The sequence below is a fragment of the Aplidium turbinatum genome, chromosome 4 (assembly GCF_918807975.1).
Source record: "Aplidium turbinatum chromosome 4, kaAplTurb1.1, whole genome shotgun sequence".
Taxonomy (NCBI): Eukaryota; Metazoa; Chordata; class Ascidiacea; order Aplousobranchia; family Polyclinidae; genus Aplidium; species Aplidium turbinatum.
In genome coordinates, this window is record NC_137475.1 from 26363118 (window position 1) to 26383942 (window position 20825).

Here is a 20825-nt window from a genome sequence, read left to right on the forward strand (position 1 = left end):
CCAGGCCATGTGGTGCATAAGTAGCTGAAATACACCCACAAATTACAATTTTGATACCAATTTTTTTTCTAAGCAACATTGTTAACCATGCAGTAATAACCAGCTAAAAGGGAGGTTAAATGTATAACCGACCTCCTCCCCCGTCAATGTTTTGCATGAATCCACAAAGAATAAAGCAGGCCTATGGCAATGCTTGTTCAGTAACCTTATTTAAGCTGTTTTGGCCTGTCTAACACTAACCTTTCGCTATAGCACTGCATATGTTGGTAGTAAACGCAACGCCAAATCTTTCACTTTTGGCAAAACTAAAGTATTGTTGTTATCACATCTCAAAAATTTGATAAAAATCTGAGTTCAGATTCGGATTCAGCACCCCAAAATTACCTGAAATCAGTTGTCAAAGTCCAAACCACAGAAAAAAAAAATTTTTTTGTAGACCAGTGTTATCTGTGGGCCTCCTGACATGGTGGGCCCGGGGGGCGAGTTGTGGCGTATCTGCCACATATTCTAGCAATCTTTCAGTGATTTGTAAAATTTAGAATGCACTAAACCACAACTTCAGGTTGTTTCCTAACTGTATGTTTCCTAACTTTTCTTGTAATTATCGGTTGTGTTTATATAACTAGGTTCCTTACAAAGAAGACTATGAACAGACAAAGGATAAGAACAAATACAAAGTTACTGATACTGAAGAATATAAAACCATGAAGGAAGGAGCAGCGCTATCGGATGTAAGTTCAAAGTTTCAAGAGAAATATTTGTCAAAGCTGAGTGAAAATGTTTTGCTTTTGTGATTGATATTTTATCAGCGATGTGTGTTAACTTTATACATAGGCGTAGGAGCCAGGGATGCAGGAGGTGCAACCGCAAGCCAAAATTTTTAATTAGTCGAAAATTTGGCAAAATTTGATAAAAATGACAAGAACGTTGAGCATGTTTCAAAAATATCATTAAGATTGAATTTTTTTTTGATTTTTTGCTCAAATATAATGGTTATGCAAATGTCAAATATAGTGCAACCGCATCCTTAAACTATTCAATTGCTCGAATATTTTTCACATTTCGATAAAAACTTGAGCAAGAACTTTCAGCTTGACTGACACTCTTTCTTGTTGTTAGAATTTAAACACACCTTTGAATAGTTTTAATGTATTTCATACTTTTTAAACTACTTTTCGCAATCCACAATTGTACTGATGAGGCTTCAAGAGCCGAAAACGCGTTCTGCAATCTGTTTTGCAAATCATGTTGGTCGCGCAGTGGATTATACCTAGGCTACTCTGTAAAATTCCATTACGTGACCAACATGATTCTTCATTATTTCGTTTGTGACGATTCAATTAATTTTTTTACTTTTATGCTTCGCCCTCGTTTAATCAAGTTGTGTCCTTTGTATTCATTATAAATAACAGAGTTTGAAATGAACAGTGTGTTACTTTATGATGGCTAAAGCAAGAAACAGAAACAAGTAAATAATACTAGAAAGACTTGTAAATCTATCAATTCATTAGTTGATCAAACTTGGAAGTATAGTATGGTGGACAAGAAGATGTATCACGTCGTGAGTTCTATGAATTGACTGTTCAAATCCAAATAATTTTAACGTGCGCTAGTTTGCACTAAAGGTCCTTCTTTAACAGAGACCATAAATAATGTCTCCTTCTCTTCAAATTAACACGTACTTTAAAGGGTAGACGTTAATATCTTAAAATTGATTCAAATATTTTTTTCACTTTCAGGATGTTTCAAAAATTTCATTAAGATTCAACCTATTTTAGGTTTTTTGCTTAAATAGTGGTTATGCAAATGTCAAATAAAATGCAATTGCACCCCTAAACCCTAAAAGTTGATAAAAACATCAGAAAAACTTTCAGCATATTTCTGAAATTTCATTAAGGTTGAAGTTATTTTTGATTTTATGCTCAAATAATCAAAAGTATATTTTTGTGTTGAATTTAATGGATCCAAAATTTAAAAAATCTACTAAAATAGAGTAAGATTTAAGCTGTGATAGACACCGTGTTTCGCCCATGAGGCTGGGCTCGTCAGTATCGCACCACTAATTCTGCCACAAAAAAGCGGTGGTCGAATACCTTTGTGGCAGAATTAGTGGTGCGATACTGACGAGCCCAGCCTCATGGGCGAAACACGGTGTCTATCGCTGTCAATTCTTGCTACAAATCGGCTGCCGAGAAACATATTGTTGATTGGATGGTCTGAATGGCTAGCGTGGAAGCTACACCGTTATGGTTGGCGAATCGCAGCTGCTCGCTGTACTAGTGAGTGCTCAGCCTTGTGCTGATAGCCGGGAAGAACGTCCCCTTCTTCACAATAAGCTGTGAGAGTTAAGAAATAAATATGTTATTAGTTGAGTGCGAAAAACTGGAGGAGAAAATATCCAAATATTTACAAAACTTTTAGAAAAAATACCTTAGTCTAATGTTCTGCAATATTGAAAGTGATGCTTTAAAAACATAGCTTACAATATCAAACCGCTCAGCTGAAAATGTAGTCTACAAGTTTAGTTTATCAACTTTTAAAAATAATTTTTAATTTGCTAAAATTTTAGATTATTATGACAATTTATTATATAAAAAAGATATAGGTATATTATTATCTTATTGATGTGAAATGTATTTTCTGCGTTGAGTTATCTGAATTGCTATGGTCGCATTGTTTGGGCAATACGGGTAGATGACAAATCACATCTACAGTACAAAACCTTGCCAGACCATTGCGAGAAGTGTAGAATTTTTAATCAGGTGGTTTATGCTTTGCCTCAAAAATAGTAGGGTACATTTAATTACATTTGGTTAAAAAAAAATTGGCAACAACGACAACAAACTTTCGACTACGCCTGTGAGTGTATAGGAGATTACTTTGGTTTCTTTTCTTGATTTAATATGTGGTAACTGATCTTCGAATATCAAACTTTATTGTGTGCAAAAAAATGGAGTACAGAAAATACTACTGTAAACTTTTCATTAAAGGGTTGGTTTCAAACTGAAATGCAACCAAACAATTCGCTGCATTGCCTCTCTTAATAAACCTTGACATTTGATTACCTTAACTTTGGCAAACGTTCAGAAAGAGTCACACCAAAACAATTAAGTTCAAGAACCAATGATGTTCAGTAATGTAGGCCTACTGTAAGTATGAGTAAAGATTTAGAGATGATGAAACAAAGCTACATAAAATCGTAAGCTTTTTATGCTTTTCAGGCAAAATACAAAGAAGAATATGAAAAGAACAGAGGAAGAAATCACACTGAGATTCCAGAAACACCAGAAATGGTTTTATCAAAAGAGCTTCGACCGATACAAAGCAAGAAATTGTACACAGAAAAATCGAAGGAAATGCACAAAAACGTTCAGATCGGAGCAGGTCGGACATCTGTTGTTATCGCTTTAATCACAATCAACTTTTGGTAAAACTGAGAGGATATGTTAAACGACTAAAATTGTCGTTTTATATCTGAATTGCAAATATCAATTTGTAGTTGACAATTTCACATCCCAAGCGTGAGTAGGGATGCCACCGAGAATTTTCTTGGAGATGGTCACTTACCCACTGACCAATTTGCAGTGTATATCTTAAATAATTATTTGTGTGATGACTTTATTATTGATAGAACAAACTGAAAACTATTGAAAAACAAGTCGAAACTTTTACCTAATCATGGAGTGCGCGTTTCTTCGAAGCCGTAACGATTAATTAATGCGTTTTATGATTTTAGACATACAAGAGCTTGCCCATGCTGTAACTGCGCAACAGAAAGTTTCAACCCATCCATACAAGAAACAATATAAAGAAGAGATTGTTGGCAAGGGACCTGTTGATCCTGCTATTGGTTATCCTGAACATGAACACCACAAGAAAGCAACCGATTTGGCTAGTAGTGTAAGTTGAAAATTGAAGTCAATTAGCAATGAATTGTCTATCTCGGAAAGTAATTTACTTGGAAGTGACATGAATCCAAAGAAGTCATTGCCATTTTCTATTGTTACAACAATTTGGCAGCATGGGATTGAACAAGTGCCCGAGCATTTGAAAATGTTACAGTATATTTCTTGTGTGGTTGTATTGTGAATTGGTTCGACAATAGATTTGATTTACTTTTGTTTCAGATTGATTATGTGAAAGACGCTGAAAAGATGTTGCAACATCACAATCTTCCTGGCGACACTCCTGAGTTGATCAGAGCGAAAGAAAGCGCTAAAATAGCAAGTGATGTAAGTGGATGAGCGATGTTTGAAAGTTGTCTTGATTGACAAACAATGCAACAATTTTTTGTTTATCAGATCAAAATGAACTTTTGCTGAAAAGATTCTTTTATATAGATTGAATATCAGAAAGATAAGAGAGACGTAATTGATGCCTATCGTGGATTCCAAACAATGGATAGCAAAGATCATCCCGTTGTGCAACAAGGAATTAAAGCAGCCGCCCTGACTGATGATGTGAGTTGGCAAAGTGATTGTTACTATCTTTTCTTTCAGCATCGCTAAGTTTAAAATTCCTCTCTTCTGATCTGATGCAACTACATCTTTCTCTGGTATCATACCCATTTGAAATTTGAAACTGCGATTCCGAATACAGAAGATTACCATTCAAAACTCGAATCTGTCGTTGATGATCACTCTAAGTTCATTAAGATTAATGATACCGTTCGGACGCATCCCATCATCAAAAAAGAAAAGTCTATCGCATTTGAAATTACTCCTTTAACGTACTGGATAGCATTCTTCCACCCAACTCTCCTTCGTTTTGATTCTCTCAATTCTTTTCACTCGATCTTAAATTGTCGCATATAGACTATACAGTAGTTTTTATCGTCTTTGTTTGAGCTTCTGGGACCAAATGTCCATCATTTTACCACACCAAGCTATCGATATTTCTCTTACTGTCCTGGAACCAGAAAGGATACTGGAATATGTGATCTTTGGATTCATCATCGGAGACACTGAGAACTTCTGCTCTATTCGGTGGCTATAAGATAGTGAAATCATTGATTAAATGGTCTTCGGACTGTTCCTCGGCACCATAACATGCCACTCCACATTCAGTATTTCTTACAAATGTGAAATTGCAACAGAACGAGCCTTTTTTTTGTTCTGTGACACGCAATCGGTCTGCTAATTGATGGCAGGCTTATGTTTTGAGCAGAAATCTTAATTTGACTGTTGATACATTTACTGTAGTTGGCTCATAAACGTCAAACTATTTTAATGCGTGTTGCTTTAAACTGAGATAAAGTTATTATTGATTTGAGTAGGACTTGCAGCTTCGAAAGGAAACTGCGTCAATTAAAGCATGCTAAAACATTGTTCTTTCCGCCTGCACCATTGCATCAAAGTCACAGCTCAATATATATTGTATTCTTTTAGGCCGCGTACAAAGAAGACTGGGAAAGCGACAAGCAAAACATCTACTATCCTGTTCATATCACTCCGGCCTATGAAATAGCTGCTGATGTTAAGAAAGCAACTGGCGATGTAAGAAACACGTCATAGCTTGCATTTGTAATATGATTGGATAGACAGTGTAAAAAATAACATTAAACCATTGTTATACGCTGACTTGATACAAATCATCTTGCAACAGGTTCCTTACAAAGAAGACTATGAACAAACAAAGGATAAGAACAAATACAAAGTTACTGATACTGAAGAATATAAAACCATGAAGGAAGGAGAGAAATCTCTATCGGATGTAAGTTCTAATATTCAAAGAGGATTATTTATCCAGGCTGAGTGAAAATGTTTTGCCTTTGAGATTGACAGTGTACCCGCGATGTGTGTTAAATTCACGGGAGATGAGTCTGTTTTCTTTTTCTTAGATTCGATAGGTGCTGGTAACTGATTTTCTAAAATCAAACTTTATTTTGTACAAAGAAGCCGAGTGCAGAATATACTACTGCAAACTTTTTCATAAAGGTTTTGTTCAAAACTAACAATTCGCTGCTTTGCTTCACTTAGTAAACCTTGACATTTGATTACCTTAACTTTGGCAAACTATCAGAAAGAGTCACACCAAAACAATTAAGTTCAAGAACCAATGATGTTCAGTAATGTAGGCCTACTGTAAGTATGAGTAAAGACTTAGAGATGATGAAACAAAGCTACATGAAATCGTAAACTTTTTATGCTTTTCAGGCAAAATACAAAGAAGAATATGAAAAGAACAGAGGAAGAAATCACACTGAGATTCCAGAAACACCAGAGATGGTTTTATCGAAAGAGCTTCGACCGGTACAAAGCAAGAAATTGTACACAGAAAAATCGAAGGAAATGCACAAAAACGTTCAGATCGGAGCAGGTCGGACATCTGTTGTTATCATCAAGTCGAAACTTTTACCTAATCGTTGAGTGCTTGTTTCTTCGAAGCCGTAACGATTAATTAATGCGTTTTATGATTTTAGACATACAAGAGCTTGCCCATGCTGTAACTGCGCAACAGAAAGTTTCAACCCATCCATACAAGAAACAATATAAAGAAGAGATTGTTGGCAAGGGACCGGTTGATCCTGCTATTGGTTATCCTGAACATGAACACCACAAAAAAGCAACCGATTTGGCTAGTAGTGTAAGTTGAAAATTGAAGTCAATTAGCAATGAATTGTCTATCACGGAAAGTAATTTACTTGGAAGTGACATGAATCCAAAGAAGTCATTGCCATTTTCTGTTGCTACAACAATTTGGCAGCATGGGATTGAACAAGTGCCCGAGCATTTGAAAATGTTACAGTATATTTTTTTGTAGTTTTATTGTGAATTGGCTCGACAATAGATTGAATTACTTTTGTTTCAGATTGATTATGTGAAAGACGCTGAAAAGATGTTGCAACATCACAATCTTCCTGGCGACACTCCTGAGTTGATCAGAGCGAAAGAAAGCGCTAAAATAGCAAGTGATGTAAGTGGATGAGCGATGTTTGAAAGTTGTCTTGATTGACAAACAATGCAACAAGTTTTTGTTTATCAGATCAAAATGAACTTTTGCTGAAAAGATTCTTTTATATAGATTGAATATCAGAAAGATAAGAGAGACGTAATTGATGCCTATCGTGGATTTCAAACAATGGATAGCAAAGATCATCCCGTTGTGCAACAAGGAATTAAAGCAGCCGCCCTGACTGATGATGTGAGTTGGCAAAGTGATTGTTACTATCTTTTCTTTCAGCATCGCTAAGTTTAAAATTCCTCTCTTCTGATCTGATGCAACTACATCTTTCTCTGGTATCATACCCATTTGAAATTTGAAACTGCGATTCCGAATACAGAAGATTACCATTCAAAACTCGAATCTGTCGTTGATGATCACTCTAAGTTCATTAAGATTAATGATACCGTTCGGACGCATCCCATCATCAAAAAAGAAAAGTCTATCGCATTTGAAATTACTCCTTTAACGTACTGGATAGCATTCTTCCACCCAACTCTCCTTCGTTTTGATTCTCTCAATTCTTTTCACTCGATCTTAAATTGTCGCATATAGACTATACAGTAGTTTTTATCGTCTTTGTTTGAGCTTCTGGGACCAAATGTCCATCATTTTACCACACCAAGCTATCGATATTTCTCGTACTGTCCTGGAACCAGAAAGGATACTGGAATATGTGATCTTTGGATTCATCATCGGAGACACTGAGAACTTCTGCTCTATTCGGTGGCTATAAGATAGTGAAATCATTGATTAAATGGTCTTCGGACTGTTCCTCGGCACCATAACATGCCACTCCACATTCAGTATTTCTTACAAATGTGAAATTGCAACAGAACGAGCCTTTTTTTTGTTCTGTGACACGCAATCGGTCTGCTAATTGATGGCAGGCTTATGTTTTGAGCAGAAATCTTAATTTGACTGTTGATACATTTACTGTAGTTGGCTCATAAACGTCAAACTATTTTAATGCGTGTTGCTTTAAACTGAGATAAAGCTATTATTGATTTGAGTAGGACTTGCAGCTTCGATAGGAAACTGCGTCAATTAAAGCTTGCTGAAACATTGTTCTTTCCGCCTGCACCATTGCATCAAAGTCACAGCTCAATATATTTTGTATTCTTTTAGGCCGCGTACAAAGAAGACTGGGAAAGCGACAAGCAAAACATCTACTATCCTGTTCATATCACTCCGGCCTATGAAATAGCTGCTGATGTTAAGAAAGCAACTGGCGATGTAAGAAACACGTCATAGCTTGCATTTGTAATATGCTTGGATAGACATTGTAAAAATAACATTAAACCATTGTTATACGCTGACTTGATACAAATCATCTTGCAACAGGTTCCTTACAAAGAAAACTATGAACAAACAAAGGATAAGAACAAATACCAAGTTACTGATACTGAAGAATATAAAACCATGAAGGAAGGAGAGAAATCTCTATCGGATGTAAGTTCTAATATTCAAAGAGGATTATTTATCCAGGCTGAGGGAAGATGTTTTGCCTTTGAGATTGACAGTGTACCCGCGATGTGTGTTAAATTCACGGGAGATGAGTCTGTTTTCTTTTTTTTAGATTCGATAGGTGCTGGTAACTGATTTTCTAATATCAAACTTTATTGTGTACAAAGAAGCCGAGTGCAGAATATACTACTGTAAACTTTTTCATAAAGGTTTTGTTCAAAACTAACAATTCGCTGCTTTGCTTCACTTAGTAAACCTTGACATTTGATTACCTTAACTTTGGCAAACTATCAGAAAGAGATCATCATGATCATCAAATCTTTAAACCCAGGGCTCAACAGGCAATTATTTGCTTGCGGAGCTTCTTACCTTTTAGCAGTTTTTTGATTGAATTATCACGTCTTGTGTTTCTCGCATTTACTTTGTTTTGTGCCACTATCTCTTGTGCTTCTGTCTTTCTTGCGTAATCTGCCTGAGTCCTTGTCTGAACAATCAATTAATTTTACCTCTGAAATACTTGACCCGTTGTGCTGTGTAATTTTTAGTTATCATTTTGTGTGAGCGAGGCAGTTTCTCAAATGTTTAGCTTTGACCATATTTTTGCTGTGATACTATATGATTCTTTAGCATTTCTTTTAATAATGTATTTTCTTATAGGCTTGAAAAGGGCTATATGACTAGCCGAAAACGTTCGCTTTTTGTTTTTTGTTTTTATAATGTTAAATGTAGTGTTGTTGCTGAGTTATGTCTGTTTATGGTTTATCAGAAAGAGTCACACCAAAACAATTAAGTTCAAGAACCAATGATGTTCAGTAATGTAGGCCTACTGTAAGTATGAGTAAAGACTTAGAGATGATGAAACAAAGCTACATGAAATCGTAAACTTTTTATGCTTTTCAGGCAAAATACAAAGAAGAATATGAAAAGAACAGAGGAAGAAATCACACTGAGATTCCAGAAACACCAGAGATGGTTTTATCGAAAGAGCTTCGACCGGTACAAAGCAAGAAATTGTACACAGAAAAATCGAAGGAAATGCACAAAAACGTTCAGATCGGAGCAGGTCGGACATCTGTTGTTATCATCAAGTCGAAACTTTTACCTAATCGTTAAGTGCTTGTTTCTTCGAAGCCGTAACGATTAATTAATGCGTTTTATGATTTTAGACATACAAGAGCTTGCCCATGCTGTAACTGCGCAACAGAAAGTTTCAACCCATCCATACAAGAAACAATATAAAGAAGAGATTGTTGGCAAGGGACCTGTTGATCCTGCTATTGGTTATCCTGAACATGAACACCACAAGAAAGCAACCGATTTGGCTAGTAGTGTAAGTTGAAAATTGAAGTCAATTAGCAATGAATTGTCTATCTCGGAAAGTAATTTACTTGGAAGTGACATGAATCGAAAGAAGTCATTGCCATTTTCTGTTGCTACAACAATTTGGCAGCATGGGATTGAACAAGTGCCCGAGCATTTGAAAATGTTACAGTATATTTTTTTGTGGTTTTATTGTGAATTGGCTCGACAATAGATTTGATTTACTTTTGTTTCAGGTTGATTATGTGAAAGACGCTGAAAAGATGTTGCAACATCACAATCTTCCTGGCGACACTCCTGAGTTGATCAGAGCGAAAGAAAGCGCTAAAATAGCAAGTGATGTAAGTGGATGAGCGATGTTTGAAAGTTGTCTTGATTGACAAACAATGCAACAAGTTTTTGTTTATCAGATCAAAATGAACTTTTGCTGAAAAGATTCTTTTATATAGATTGAATATCAGAAAGATAAGAGAGACGTAATTGATGCCTATCGTGGATTCCAAACAATGGATAGCAAAGATCATCCCGTTGTGCAACAAGGAATTGAAGCAGCCGCCCTGACTGATGATGTGAGTTGGCAAAGTGATTGTTACTATCTTTTCTTTCAGCATCGCTAAGTTTAAAATTCCTCTCTTCTGATCTGATGCAACTACATCTTTCTCTGGTATCATACCCATTTGAAATTTGAAACTGCGATTCCGAATACAGAAGATTACCATTCAAAACTCGAATCTGTCGTTGATGATCACTCTAAGTTCATTAAGATTAATGATACCGTTCGGACGCATCCCATCATCAAAAAAGAAAAGTCTATCGCATTTGAAATTACTCCTTTAACGTACTGGATAGCATTCTTCCACCCAACTCTCCTTCGTTTTGATTCTCTCAATTCTTTTCACTCGGTCTTAAATTGTCGCATATAGACTATACAGTAGTTTTTATCGTCTTTGTTTGAGCTTCTGGGACCAAATGTCCATCATTTTACCACACCAAGCTATCGATATTTCTCGTACTGTCCTGGAACCAGAAAGGATACTGGAATATGTGATCTTTGGATTCATCATCGGAGACACTGAGAACTTCTGCTCTATTCGGTGGCTATAAGATAGTGAAATCATTGATTAAATGGTCTTCGGACTGTTCCTCGGCACCATAACATGCCACTCCACATTCAGTATTTCTTACAAATGTGAAATTGCAACAGAACGAGCCTTTTTTTTGTTCTGTGACACGCAATCGGTCTGCTAATTGATGGCAGGCTTATGTTTTGAGCAGAAATCTTAATTTGACTGTTGATACATTTACTGTAGTTGGCTCATAAACGTCAAACTATTTTAATGCGTGTTGCTTTAAACTGAGATAAAGTTATTATTGATTTGAGTAGGACTTGCAGCTTCGAAAGGAAACTGCGTCAATTAAAGCATGCTAAAACATTGTTCTTTCCGCCTGCACCATTGCATCAAAGTCACAGCTCAATATATATTGTATTCTTTTAGGCCGCGTACAAAGAAGACTGGGAAAGCGACAAGCAAAACATCTACTATCCTGTTCATATCACTCCGGCCTATGAAATAGCTGCTGATGTTAAGAAAGCAACTGGCGATGTAAGAAACACGTCATAGCTTGCATTTGTAATATGATTGGATAGACAGTGTAAAAAATAACATTAAACCATTGTTATACGCTGACTTGATACAAATCATCTTGCAACAGGTTCCTTACAGAGAAGACTATGAACAAACAAAGGATAAGAACAAATACAAAGTTACTGATACTGAAGAATATAAAACCATGAAGGAAGGAGAGAAATCTCTATCGGATGTAAGTTCTAATATTCAAAGAGGATTATTTATCCAGGCTGAGTGAAAATGTTTTGCCTTTGAGATTGACAGTGTACCCGCGATGTGTGTTAAATTCACGGGAGATGAGTCTGTTTTCTTTTTCTTAGATTCGATAGGTGCTGGTAACTGATTTTCTAAAATCAAACTTTATTTTGTACAAAGAAGCCGAGTGCAGAATATACTACTGCAAACTTTTTCATAAAGGTTTTGTTCAAAACTAACAATTCGCTGCTTTGCTTCACTTAGTAAACCTTGACATTTGATTACCTTAACTTTGGCAAACTATCAGAAAGAGTCACACCAAAACAATTAAGTTCAAGAACCAATGATGTTCAGTAATGTAGGCCTACTGTAAGTATGAGTAAAGACTTAGAGATGATGAAACAAAGCTACATGAAATCGTAAACTTTTTATGCTTTTCAGGCAAAATACAAAGAAGAATATGAAAAGAACAGAGGAAGAAATCACACTGAGATTCCAGAAACACCAGAGATGGTTTTATCGAAAGAGCTTCGACCGGTACAAAGCAAGAAATTGTACACAGAAAAATCGAAGGAAATGCACAAAAACGTTCAGATCGGAGCAGGTCGGACATCTGTTGTTATCATCAAGTCGAAACTTTTACCTAATCGTTGAGTGCTTGTTTCTTCGAAGCCGTAACGATTAATTAATGCGTTTTATGATTTTAGACATACAAGAGCTTGCCCATGCTGTAACTGCGCAACAGAAAGTTTCAACCCATCCATACAAGAAACAATATAAAGAAGAGATTGTTGGCAAGGGACCGGTTGATCCTGCTATTGGTTATCCTGAACATGAACACCACAAGAAAGCAACCGATTTGGCTAGTAGTGTAAGTTGAAAATTGAAGTCAATTAGCAATGAATTGTCTATCTCGGAAAGTAATTTACTTGGAAGTGACATGAATCGAAAGAAGTCATTGCCATTTTCTGTTGCTACAACAATTTGGCAGCATGAGATTGAACAAGTGCCCGAGCATTTGAAAATGTTACAGTATATTTTTTTGTGGTTTTATTGTGAATTGGCTCGACAATAGATTTGATTTACTTTTGTTTCAGATTGATTATGTGAAAGACGCTGAAAAGATGTTGCAACATCACAATCTTCCTGGCGACACTCCTGAGTTGATCAGAGCGAAAGAAAGCGCTAAAATAGCAAGTGATGTAAGTGGATGAGCGATGTTTGAAAGTTGTCTTGATTGACAAACAATGCAACAAGTTTTTGTTTATCAGATCAAAATGAACTTTTGCTGAAAAGATTCTTTTATATAGATTGAATATCAGAAAGATAAGAGAGACGTAATTGATGCCTATCGTGGATTCCAAACAATGGATAGCAAAGATCATCCCGTTGTGCAACAAGGAATTAAAGCAGCCGCCCTGACTGATGATGTGAGTTGGCAAAGTGATTGTTACTATCTTTTCTTTCAGCATCGCTAAGTTTAAAATTCCTCTCTTCTGATCTGATGCAACTACATCTTTCTCTGGTATCATACCCATTTGAAATTTGAAACTGCGATTCCGAATACAGAAGATTACCATTCAAAACTCGAATCTGTCGTTGATGATCACTCTAAGTTCATTAAGATTAATGATACCGTTCGGACGCATCCCATCATCAAAAAAGAAAAGTCTATCGCATTTGAAATTACTCCTTTAACGTACTGGATAGCATTCTTCCACCCAACTCTCCTTCGTTTTGATTCTCTCAATTCTTTTCACTCGGTCTTAAATTGTCGCATATAGACTATACAGTAGTTTTTATCGTCTTTGTTTGAGCTTCTGGGACCAAATGTCCATCATTTTACCACACCAAGCTATCGATATTTCTCGTACTGTCCTGGAACCAGAAAGGATACTGGAATATGTAATCTTTGGATTCATCATCGGAGACACTGAGAACTTCTGCTCTATTCGGTGGCTATAAGATAGTGAAATCATTGATTAAATGGTCTTCGGACTGTTCCTCGGCACCATAACATGCCACTCCACATTCAGTATTTCTTACAAATGTGAAATTGCAACAGAACGAGCCTTTTTTTTGTTCTGTGACACGCAATCGGTCTGCTAATTGATGGCAGGCTTATGTTTTGAGCAGAAATCTTAATTTGACTGTTGATACATTTACTGTAGTTGGCTCATAAACGTCAAACTATTTTAATGCGTGTTGCTTTAAACTGAGATAAAGTTATTATTGATTTGAGTAGGACTTGCAGCTTCGAAAGGAAACTGCGTCAATTAAAGCATGCTAAAACATTGTTCTTTCCGCCTGCACCATTGCATCAAAGTCACAGCTCAATATATATTGTATTCTTTTAGGCCGCGTACAAAGAAGACTGGGAAAGCGACAAGCAAAACATCTACTATCCTGTTCATATCACTCCGGCCTATGAAATAGCTGCTGATGTTAAGAAAGCAACTGGCGATGTAAGAAACACGTCATAGCTTGCATTTGTAATATGATTGGATAGACAGTGTAAAAAATAACATTAAACCATTGTTATACGCTGACTTGATACAAATCATCTTGCAACAGGTTCCTTACAAAGAAGACTATGAACAAACAAAGGATAAGAACAAATACAAAGTTACTGATACTGAAGAATATAAAACCATGAAGGAAGGAGAGAAATCTCTATCGGATGTAAGTTCTAATATTCAAAGAGGATTATTTATCCAGGCTGAGTGAAAATGTTTTGCCTTTGAGATTGACAGTGTACCCGCGATGTGTGTTAAATTCACGGGAGATGAGTCTGTTTTCTTTTTCTTAGATTCGATAGGTGCTGGTAACTGATTTTCTAAAATCAAACTTTATTTTGTACAAAGAAGCCGAGTGCAGAATATACTACTGCAAACTTTTTCATAAAGGTTTTGTTCAAAACTAACAATTCGCTGCTTTGCTTCACTTAGTAAACCTTGACATTTGATTACCTTAACTTTGGCAAACTATCAGAAAGAGTCACACCAAAACAATTAAGTTCAAGAACCAATGATGTTCAGTAATGTAGGCCTACTGTAAGTATGAGTAAAGACTTAGAGATGATGAAACAAAGCTACATGAAATCGTAAACTTTTTATGCTTTTCAGGCAAAATACAAAGAAGAATATGAAAAGAACAGAGGAAGAAATCACACTGAGATTCCAGAAACACCAGAGATGGTTTTATCGAAAGAGCTTCGACCGGTACAAAGCAAGAAATTGTACACAGAAAAATCGAAGGAAATGCACAAAAACGTTCAGATCGGAGCAGGTCGGACATCTGTTGTTATCATCAAGTCGAAACTTTTACCTAATCGTTGAGTGCTTGTTTCTTCGAAGCCGTAACGATTAATTAATGCGTTTTATGATTTTAGACATACAAGAGCTTGCCCATGCTGTAACTGCGCAACAGAAAGTTTCAACCCATCCATACAAGAAACAATATAAAGAAGAGATTGTTGGCAAGGGACCGGTTGATCCTGCTATTGGTTATCCTGAACATGAACACCACAAGAAAGCAACCGATTTGGCTAGTAGTGTAAGTTGAAAATTGAAGTCAATTAGCAATGAATTGTCTATCTCGGAAAGTAATTTACTTGGAAGTGACATGAATCGAAAGAATTCATTGCCATTTTCTGTTGCTACAACAATTTGGCAGCATGAGATTGAACAAGTGCCCGAGCATTTGAAAATGTTACAGTATATTTTTTTGTGGTTTTATTGTGAATTGGCTCGACAATAGATTTGATTTACTTTTGTTTCAGATTGATTATGTGAAAGACGCTGAAAAGATGTTGCAACATCACAATCTTCCTGGCGACACTCCTGAGTTGATCAGAGCGAAAGAAAGCGCTAAAATAGCAAGTGATGTAAGTGGATGAGCGATGTTTGAAAGTTGTCTTGATTGACAAACAATGCAACAAGTTTTTGTTTATCAGATCAAAATGAACTTTTGCTGAAAAGATTCTTTTATATAGATTGAATATCAGAAAGATAAGAGAGACGTAATTGATGCCTATCGTGGATTCCAAACAATGGATAGCAAAGATCATCCCGTTGTGCAACAAGGAATTAAAGCAGCCGCCCTGACTGATGATGTGAGTTGGCAAAGTGATTGTTACTATCTTTTCTTTCAGCATCGCTAAGTTTAAAATTCCTCTCTTCTGATCTGATGCAACTACATCTTTCTCTGGTATCATACCCATTTGAAATTTGAAACTGCGATTCCGAATACAGAAGATTACCATTCAAAACTCGAATCTGTCGTTGATGATCACTCTAAGTTCATTAAGATTAATGATACCGTTCGGACGCATCCCATCATCAAAAAAGAAAAGTCTATCGCATTTGAAATTACTCCTTTAACGTACTGGATAGCATTCTTCCACCCAACTCTCCTTCGTTTTGATTCTCTCAATTCTTTTCACTCGATCTTAAATTGTCGCATATAGACTATACAGTAGTTTTTATCGTCTTTGTTTGAGCTTCTGGGACCAAATGTCCATCATTTTACCACACCAAGCTATCGATATTTCTCGTACTGTCCTGGAACCAGAAAGGATACTGGAATATGTGATCTTTGGATTCATCATCGGAGACACTGAGAACTTCTGCTCTATTCGGTGGCTATAAGATAGTGAAATCATTGATTAAATGGTCTTCGGACTGTTCCTCGGCACCATAACATGCCACTCCACATTCAGTATTTCTTACAAATGTGAAATTGCAACAGAACGAGCCTTTTTTTTGTTCTGTGACACGCAATCGGTCTGCTAATTGATGGCAGGCTTATGTTTTGAGCAGAAATCTTAATTTGACTGTTGATACATTTACTGTAGTTGGCTCATAAACGTCAAACTATTTTAATGCGTGTTGCTTTAAACTGAGATAAAGTTATTATTGATTTGAGTAGGACTTGCAGCTTCGAAAGGAAACTGCGTCAATTAAAGCATGCTAAAACATTGTTCTTTCCGCCTGCACCATTGCATCAAAGTCACAGCTCAATATATATTGTATTCTTTTAGGCCGCGTACAAAGAAGACTGGGAAAGCGACAAGCAAAACATCTACTATCCTGTTCATATCACTCCGGCCTATGAAATAGCTGCTGATGTTAAGAAAGCAACTGGCGATGTAAGAAACACGTCATAGCTTGCATTTGTAATATGATTGGATAGACAGTGTAAAAAATAACATTAAACCATTGTTATACGCTGACTTGATACAAATCATCTTGCAACAGGTTCCTTACAGAGAAGACTATGAACAAACAAAGGATAAGAACAAATACAAAGTTACTGATACTGAAGAATATAAAACCATGAAGGAAGGAGAGAAATCTCTATCGGATGTAAGTTCTAATATTCAAAGAGGATTATTTATCCAGGCTGAGTGAAAATGTTTTGCCTTTGAGATTGACAGTGTACCCGCGATGTGTGTTAAATTCACGGGAGATGAGTCTGTTTTCTTTTTCTTAGATTCGATAGGTGCTGGTAACTGATTTTCTAAAATCAAACTTTATTTTGTACAAAGAAGCCGAGTGCAGAATATACTACTGCAAACTTTTTCATAAAGGTTTTGTTCAAAACTAACAATTCGCTGCTTTGCTTCACTTAGTAAACCTTGACATTTGATTACCTTAACTTTGGCAAACTATCAGAAAGAGTCACACCAAAACAATTAAGTTCAAGAACCAATGATGTTCAGTAATGTAGGCCTACTGTAAGTATGAGTAAAGACTTAGAGATGATGAAACAAAGCTACATGAAATCGTAAACTTTTTATGCTTTTCAGGCAAAATACAAAGAAGAATATGAAAAGAACAGAGGAAGAAATCACACTGAGATTCCAGAAACACCAGAGATGGTTTTATCGAAAGAGCTTCGACCGGTACAAAGCAAGAAATTGTACACAGAAAAATCGAAGGAAATGCACAAAAACGTTCAGATCGGAGCAGGTCGGACATCTGTTGTTATCATCAAGTCGAAACTTTTACCTAATCGTTGAGTGCTTGTTTCTTCGAAGCCGTAACGATTAATTAATGCGTTTTATGATTTTAGACATACAAGAGCTTGCCCATGCTGTAACTGCGCAACAGAAAGTTTCAACCCATCCATACAAGAAACAATATAAAGAAGAGATTGTTGGCAAGGGACCGGTTGATCCTGCTATTGGTTATCCTGAACATGAACACCACAAGAAAGCAACCGATTTGGCTAGTAGTGTAAGTTGAAAATTGAAGTCAATTAGCAATGAATTGTCTATCTCGGAAAGTAATTTACTTGGAAGTGACATGAATCCAAAGAAGTCATTGCCATTTTCTGCTGCTACAACAATTTGGCAGCATGGGATTGAACAAGTGCCCGAGCATTTGAAAATGTTACAGTATATTTTTTTGTAGTTTTATTGTGAATTGGCTCGACAATAGATTTGATTTACTTTTGTTTCAGATTGATTATGTGAAAGACGCTGAAAAGATGTTGCAACATCACAATCTTCCTGGCGACACTCCTGAGTTGATCAGAGCGAAAGAAAGCGCTAAAATAGCAAGTGATGTAAGTGGATGAGCGATGTTTGAAAGTTGTCTTGATTGACAAACAATGCAACAAGTTTTTGTTTATCAGATCAAAATGAACTTTTGCTGAAAAGATTCTTTTATATAGATTGAATATCAGAAAGATAAGAGAGACGTAATTGATGCCTATCGTGGATTCCAAACAATGGATAGCAAAGATCATCCCGTTGTGCAACAAGGAATTAAAGCAGCCGCCCTGACTGATGATGTGAGTTGGCAAAGTGATTGTTACTATCTTTTCTTTCAGCATCGCTAAGTTTAAAATTCCTCTCTTCTGATCTGATGCAACTACATCTTTCTCTGGTATCATACCCATTTGAAATTTGAAACTGCGATTCCGAATACAGAAGATTACCATTCAAAACTCGAACCTGTCGTTGATGATCACTCTAAGTTCATTAAGATTAACGATACCGTTCGGACGCATCCCATCATCAAAAAAGAAAAGTCTATCGCATTTGAAATTACTCCTTTAACGTACTGGATAGCATTCTTCCACCCAACTCTCCTTCGTTTTGATTCTCTCAATTCTTTTCACTCGGTCTTAAATTGTCGCATATAGACTATACAGTAGTTTTTATCGTCTTTGTTTGAGCTTCTGGGACCAAATGTCCATCATTTTACCACACCAAGCTATCGATATTTCTCGTACTGTCCTGGAACCAGAAAGGATACTGGAGTATGTGATCTTTGGATTCACCATCGGAGACACTGAGAACTTCTGCTCTATTCGGTGGCTATAAGATAGTGAAATCATTGATTAAATGGTCTTCGGACTGTTCCTCGGCACCATAACATGCCACTCCACATTCAGTATTTCTTACAAATGTGAAATTGCAACAGAACGAGCCTTTTTTTTGTTCTGTGACACGCAATCGGTCTGCTAATTGATGGCAGGCTTATGTTTTGAGCAGAAATCTTAATTTGACTGTTGATACATTTACTGTAGTTGGCTCATAAACGTCAAACTATTTTAATGCGTGTTGCTTTAAACTGAGATAAAGCTATTATTGATTTGAGTAGGACTTGCAGCTTCGAAAGGAAACTGCGTCAATTAAAGCATGCTAAAACATTGTTCTTTCCGCCTGCACCATTGCATCAAAGTCACAGCTCAATATATATTGTATTCTTTTAGGCCGCGTACAAAGAAGACTGGGAAAGCGACAAGCAAAACATCTACTATCCTGTTCATATCACTCCGGCCTATGAAATAGCTGCTGATGTTAAGAAAGCAACTGGCGATGTAAGAAACACGTCATAGCTTGCATTTGTAATATGATTGGATAGACAGTGTAAAAAATAACATTAAACCATTGTTATACGCTGACTTGATACAAATCATCTTGCAACAGGTTCCTTACAAAGAAGACTATGAACAAACAAAGGATAAGAACAAATACAAAGTTACTGATACTGAAGAATATAAAACCATGAAGGAAGGAGAGAATTCTCTATCGGATGTAAGTTCTAATATTCAAAGAGGATTATTTATCCAGGCTGAGTGAAAATGTTTTGCCTTTGAGATTGACAGTGTACCCGCGATGTGTGTTAAATTCACGGGAGATGAGTCTGTTTTCTTTTTCTTAGATTCGATAGGTGCTGGTAACTGATTTTCTAAAATCAAACTTTATTTTGTACAAAGAAGCCGAGTGCAGAATATACTACTGCAAACTTTTTCATAAAGGTTTTGTTCAAAACTAACAATTCGCTGCTTTGCTTCACTTAGTAAACCTTGACATTTGATTACCTTAACTTTGGCAAACTATCAGAAAGAGTCACACCAAAACAATTAAGTTCAAGAACCAATGATGTTCAGTAATGTAGGCCTACTGTAAGTATGAGTAAAGACTTAGAGATGATGAAACAAAGCTACATGAAATCGTAAACTTTTTATGCTTTTCAGGCAAAATACAAAGAAGAATATGAAAAGAACAGAGGAAGAAATCACACTGAGATTCCAGAAACACCAGAGATGGTTTTATCGAAAGAGCTTCGACCGGTACAAAGCAAGAAATTGTACACAGAAAAATCGAAGGAAATGCACAAAAACGTTCAGATCGGAGCAGGTCGGACATCTGTTGTTATCATCAAGTCGAAACTTTTACCTAATCGTTGAGTGCTTGTTTCTTCGAAGCCGTAACGATTAATTAATGCGTTTTATGATTTTAGACATACAAGAGCTTGCCCATGCTGTAACTGCGCAACAGAAAGTTTCAACCCATCCATACAAGAAACAATATAAAGAAGAGATTGTTGGCAAGGGACCGGTTGATCCTGCTATTGGTTATCCTGAACATGAACACCACAAAAAAGCAACCGATTTGGCTAGTAGTGTAAGTTGAAAATTGAAGTCAATTAGCAATGAATTGTCTATCTCGGAAAGTAATTTACTTGGAAGTGACATGAATCCAAAGAAGTCATTGCCATTTTCTGTTGCTACAACAATTTGGCAGCATGGGATTGAACAAGTGCCCGAGCATTTGAAAATGTTACAGTATATTTTTTTGTAGTTTTATTGTGAATTGGTTCGACAATAGATTGAATTACTTTTGTTTCAGATTGATTATGTGAAAGACGCTGAAAAGATGTTGCAACATCACAATCTTCCTGGCGACACTCCTGAGTTGATCAGAGCGAAAGAAAGCGCTAAAATAGCAAGTGATGTAAGTGGATGAGCGATGTT

At 36.4% G+C, this 20825-nt stretch overlaps 1 protein-coding gene across 1 annotated transcript in view; it reads left to right on the plus strand.

Annotated features, from left to right (window-relative positions):
* LOC145769016 (uncharacterized) overlaps positions 1–20817 on the plus strand; it is a 33167-nt gene extending 12350 nt beyond the window's left edge. Inside the window, exons 8-47 of the mRNA XM_082580615.1 lie at positions 627–731; positions 3222–3384; positions 3737–3900; positions 4128–4232; positions 4341–4460; positions 5388–5495; positions 5605–5712; positions 6156–6318; positions 6422–6585; positions 6811–6915; positions 7024–7143; positions 8071–8178; positions 8287–8394; positions 9310–9472; positions 9576–9739; positions 9966–10070; positions 10179–10298; positions 11226–11333; positions 11443–11550; positions 11994–12156; positions 12260–12423; positions 12650–12754; positions 12863–12982; positions 13910–14017; positions 14127–14234; positions 14678–14840; positions 14944–15107; positions 15334–15438; positions 15547–15666; positions 16594–16701; positions 16811–16918; positions 17362–17524; positions 17628–17791; positions 18018–18122; positions 18231–18350; positions 19278–19385; positions 19495–19602; positions 20046–20208; positions 20312–20475; positions 20701–20817. Of these exons, the coding sequence (XP_082436741.1) occupies positions 627–731; positions 3222–3384; positions 3737–3900; positions 4128–4232; positions 4341–4460; positions 5388–5495; positions 5605–5712; positions 6156–6318; positions 6422–6585; positions 6811–6915; positions 7024–7143; positions 8071–8178; positions 8287–8394; positions 9310–9472; positions 9576–9739; positions 9966–10070; positions 10179–10298; positions 11226–11333; positions 11443–11550; positions 11994–12156; positions 12260–12423; positions 12650–12754; positions 12863–12982; positions 13910–14017; positions 14127–14234; positions 14678–14840; positions 14944–15107; positions 15334–15438; positions 15547–15666; positions 16594–16701; positions 16811–16918; positions 17362–17524; positions 17628–17791; positions 18018–18122; positions 18231–18350; positions 19278–19385; positions 19495–19602; positions 20046–20208; positions 20312–20475; positions 20701–20817 (5157 nt within the window). The remainder of the gene's footprint in view (positions 1–626; positions 732–3221; positions 3385–3736; positions 3901–4127; positions 4233–4340; positions 4461–5387; positions 5496–5604; positions 5713–6155; positions 6319–6421; positions 6586–6810; positions 6916–7023; positions 7144–8070; positions 8179–8286; positions 8395–9309; positions 9473–9575; positions 9740–9965; positions 10071–10178; positions 10299–11225; positions 11334–11442; positions 11551–11993; positions 12157–12259; positions 12424–12649; positions 12755–12862; positions 12983–13909; positions 14018–14126; positions 14235–14677; positions 14841–14943; positions 15108–15333; positions 15439–15546; positions 15667–16593; positions 16702–16810; positions 16919–17361; positions 17525–17627; positions 17792–18017; positions 18123–18230; positions 18351–19277; positions 19386–19494; positions 19603–20045; positions 20209–20311; positions 20476–20700) is intronic.
* The last annotated feature ends 8 nt before the right edge of the window (positions 20818–20825 follow it).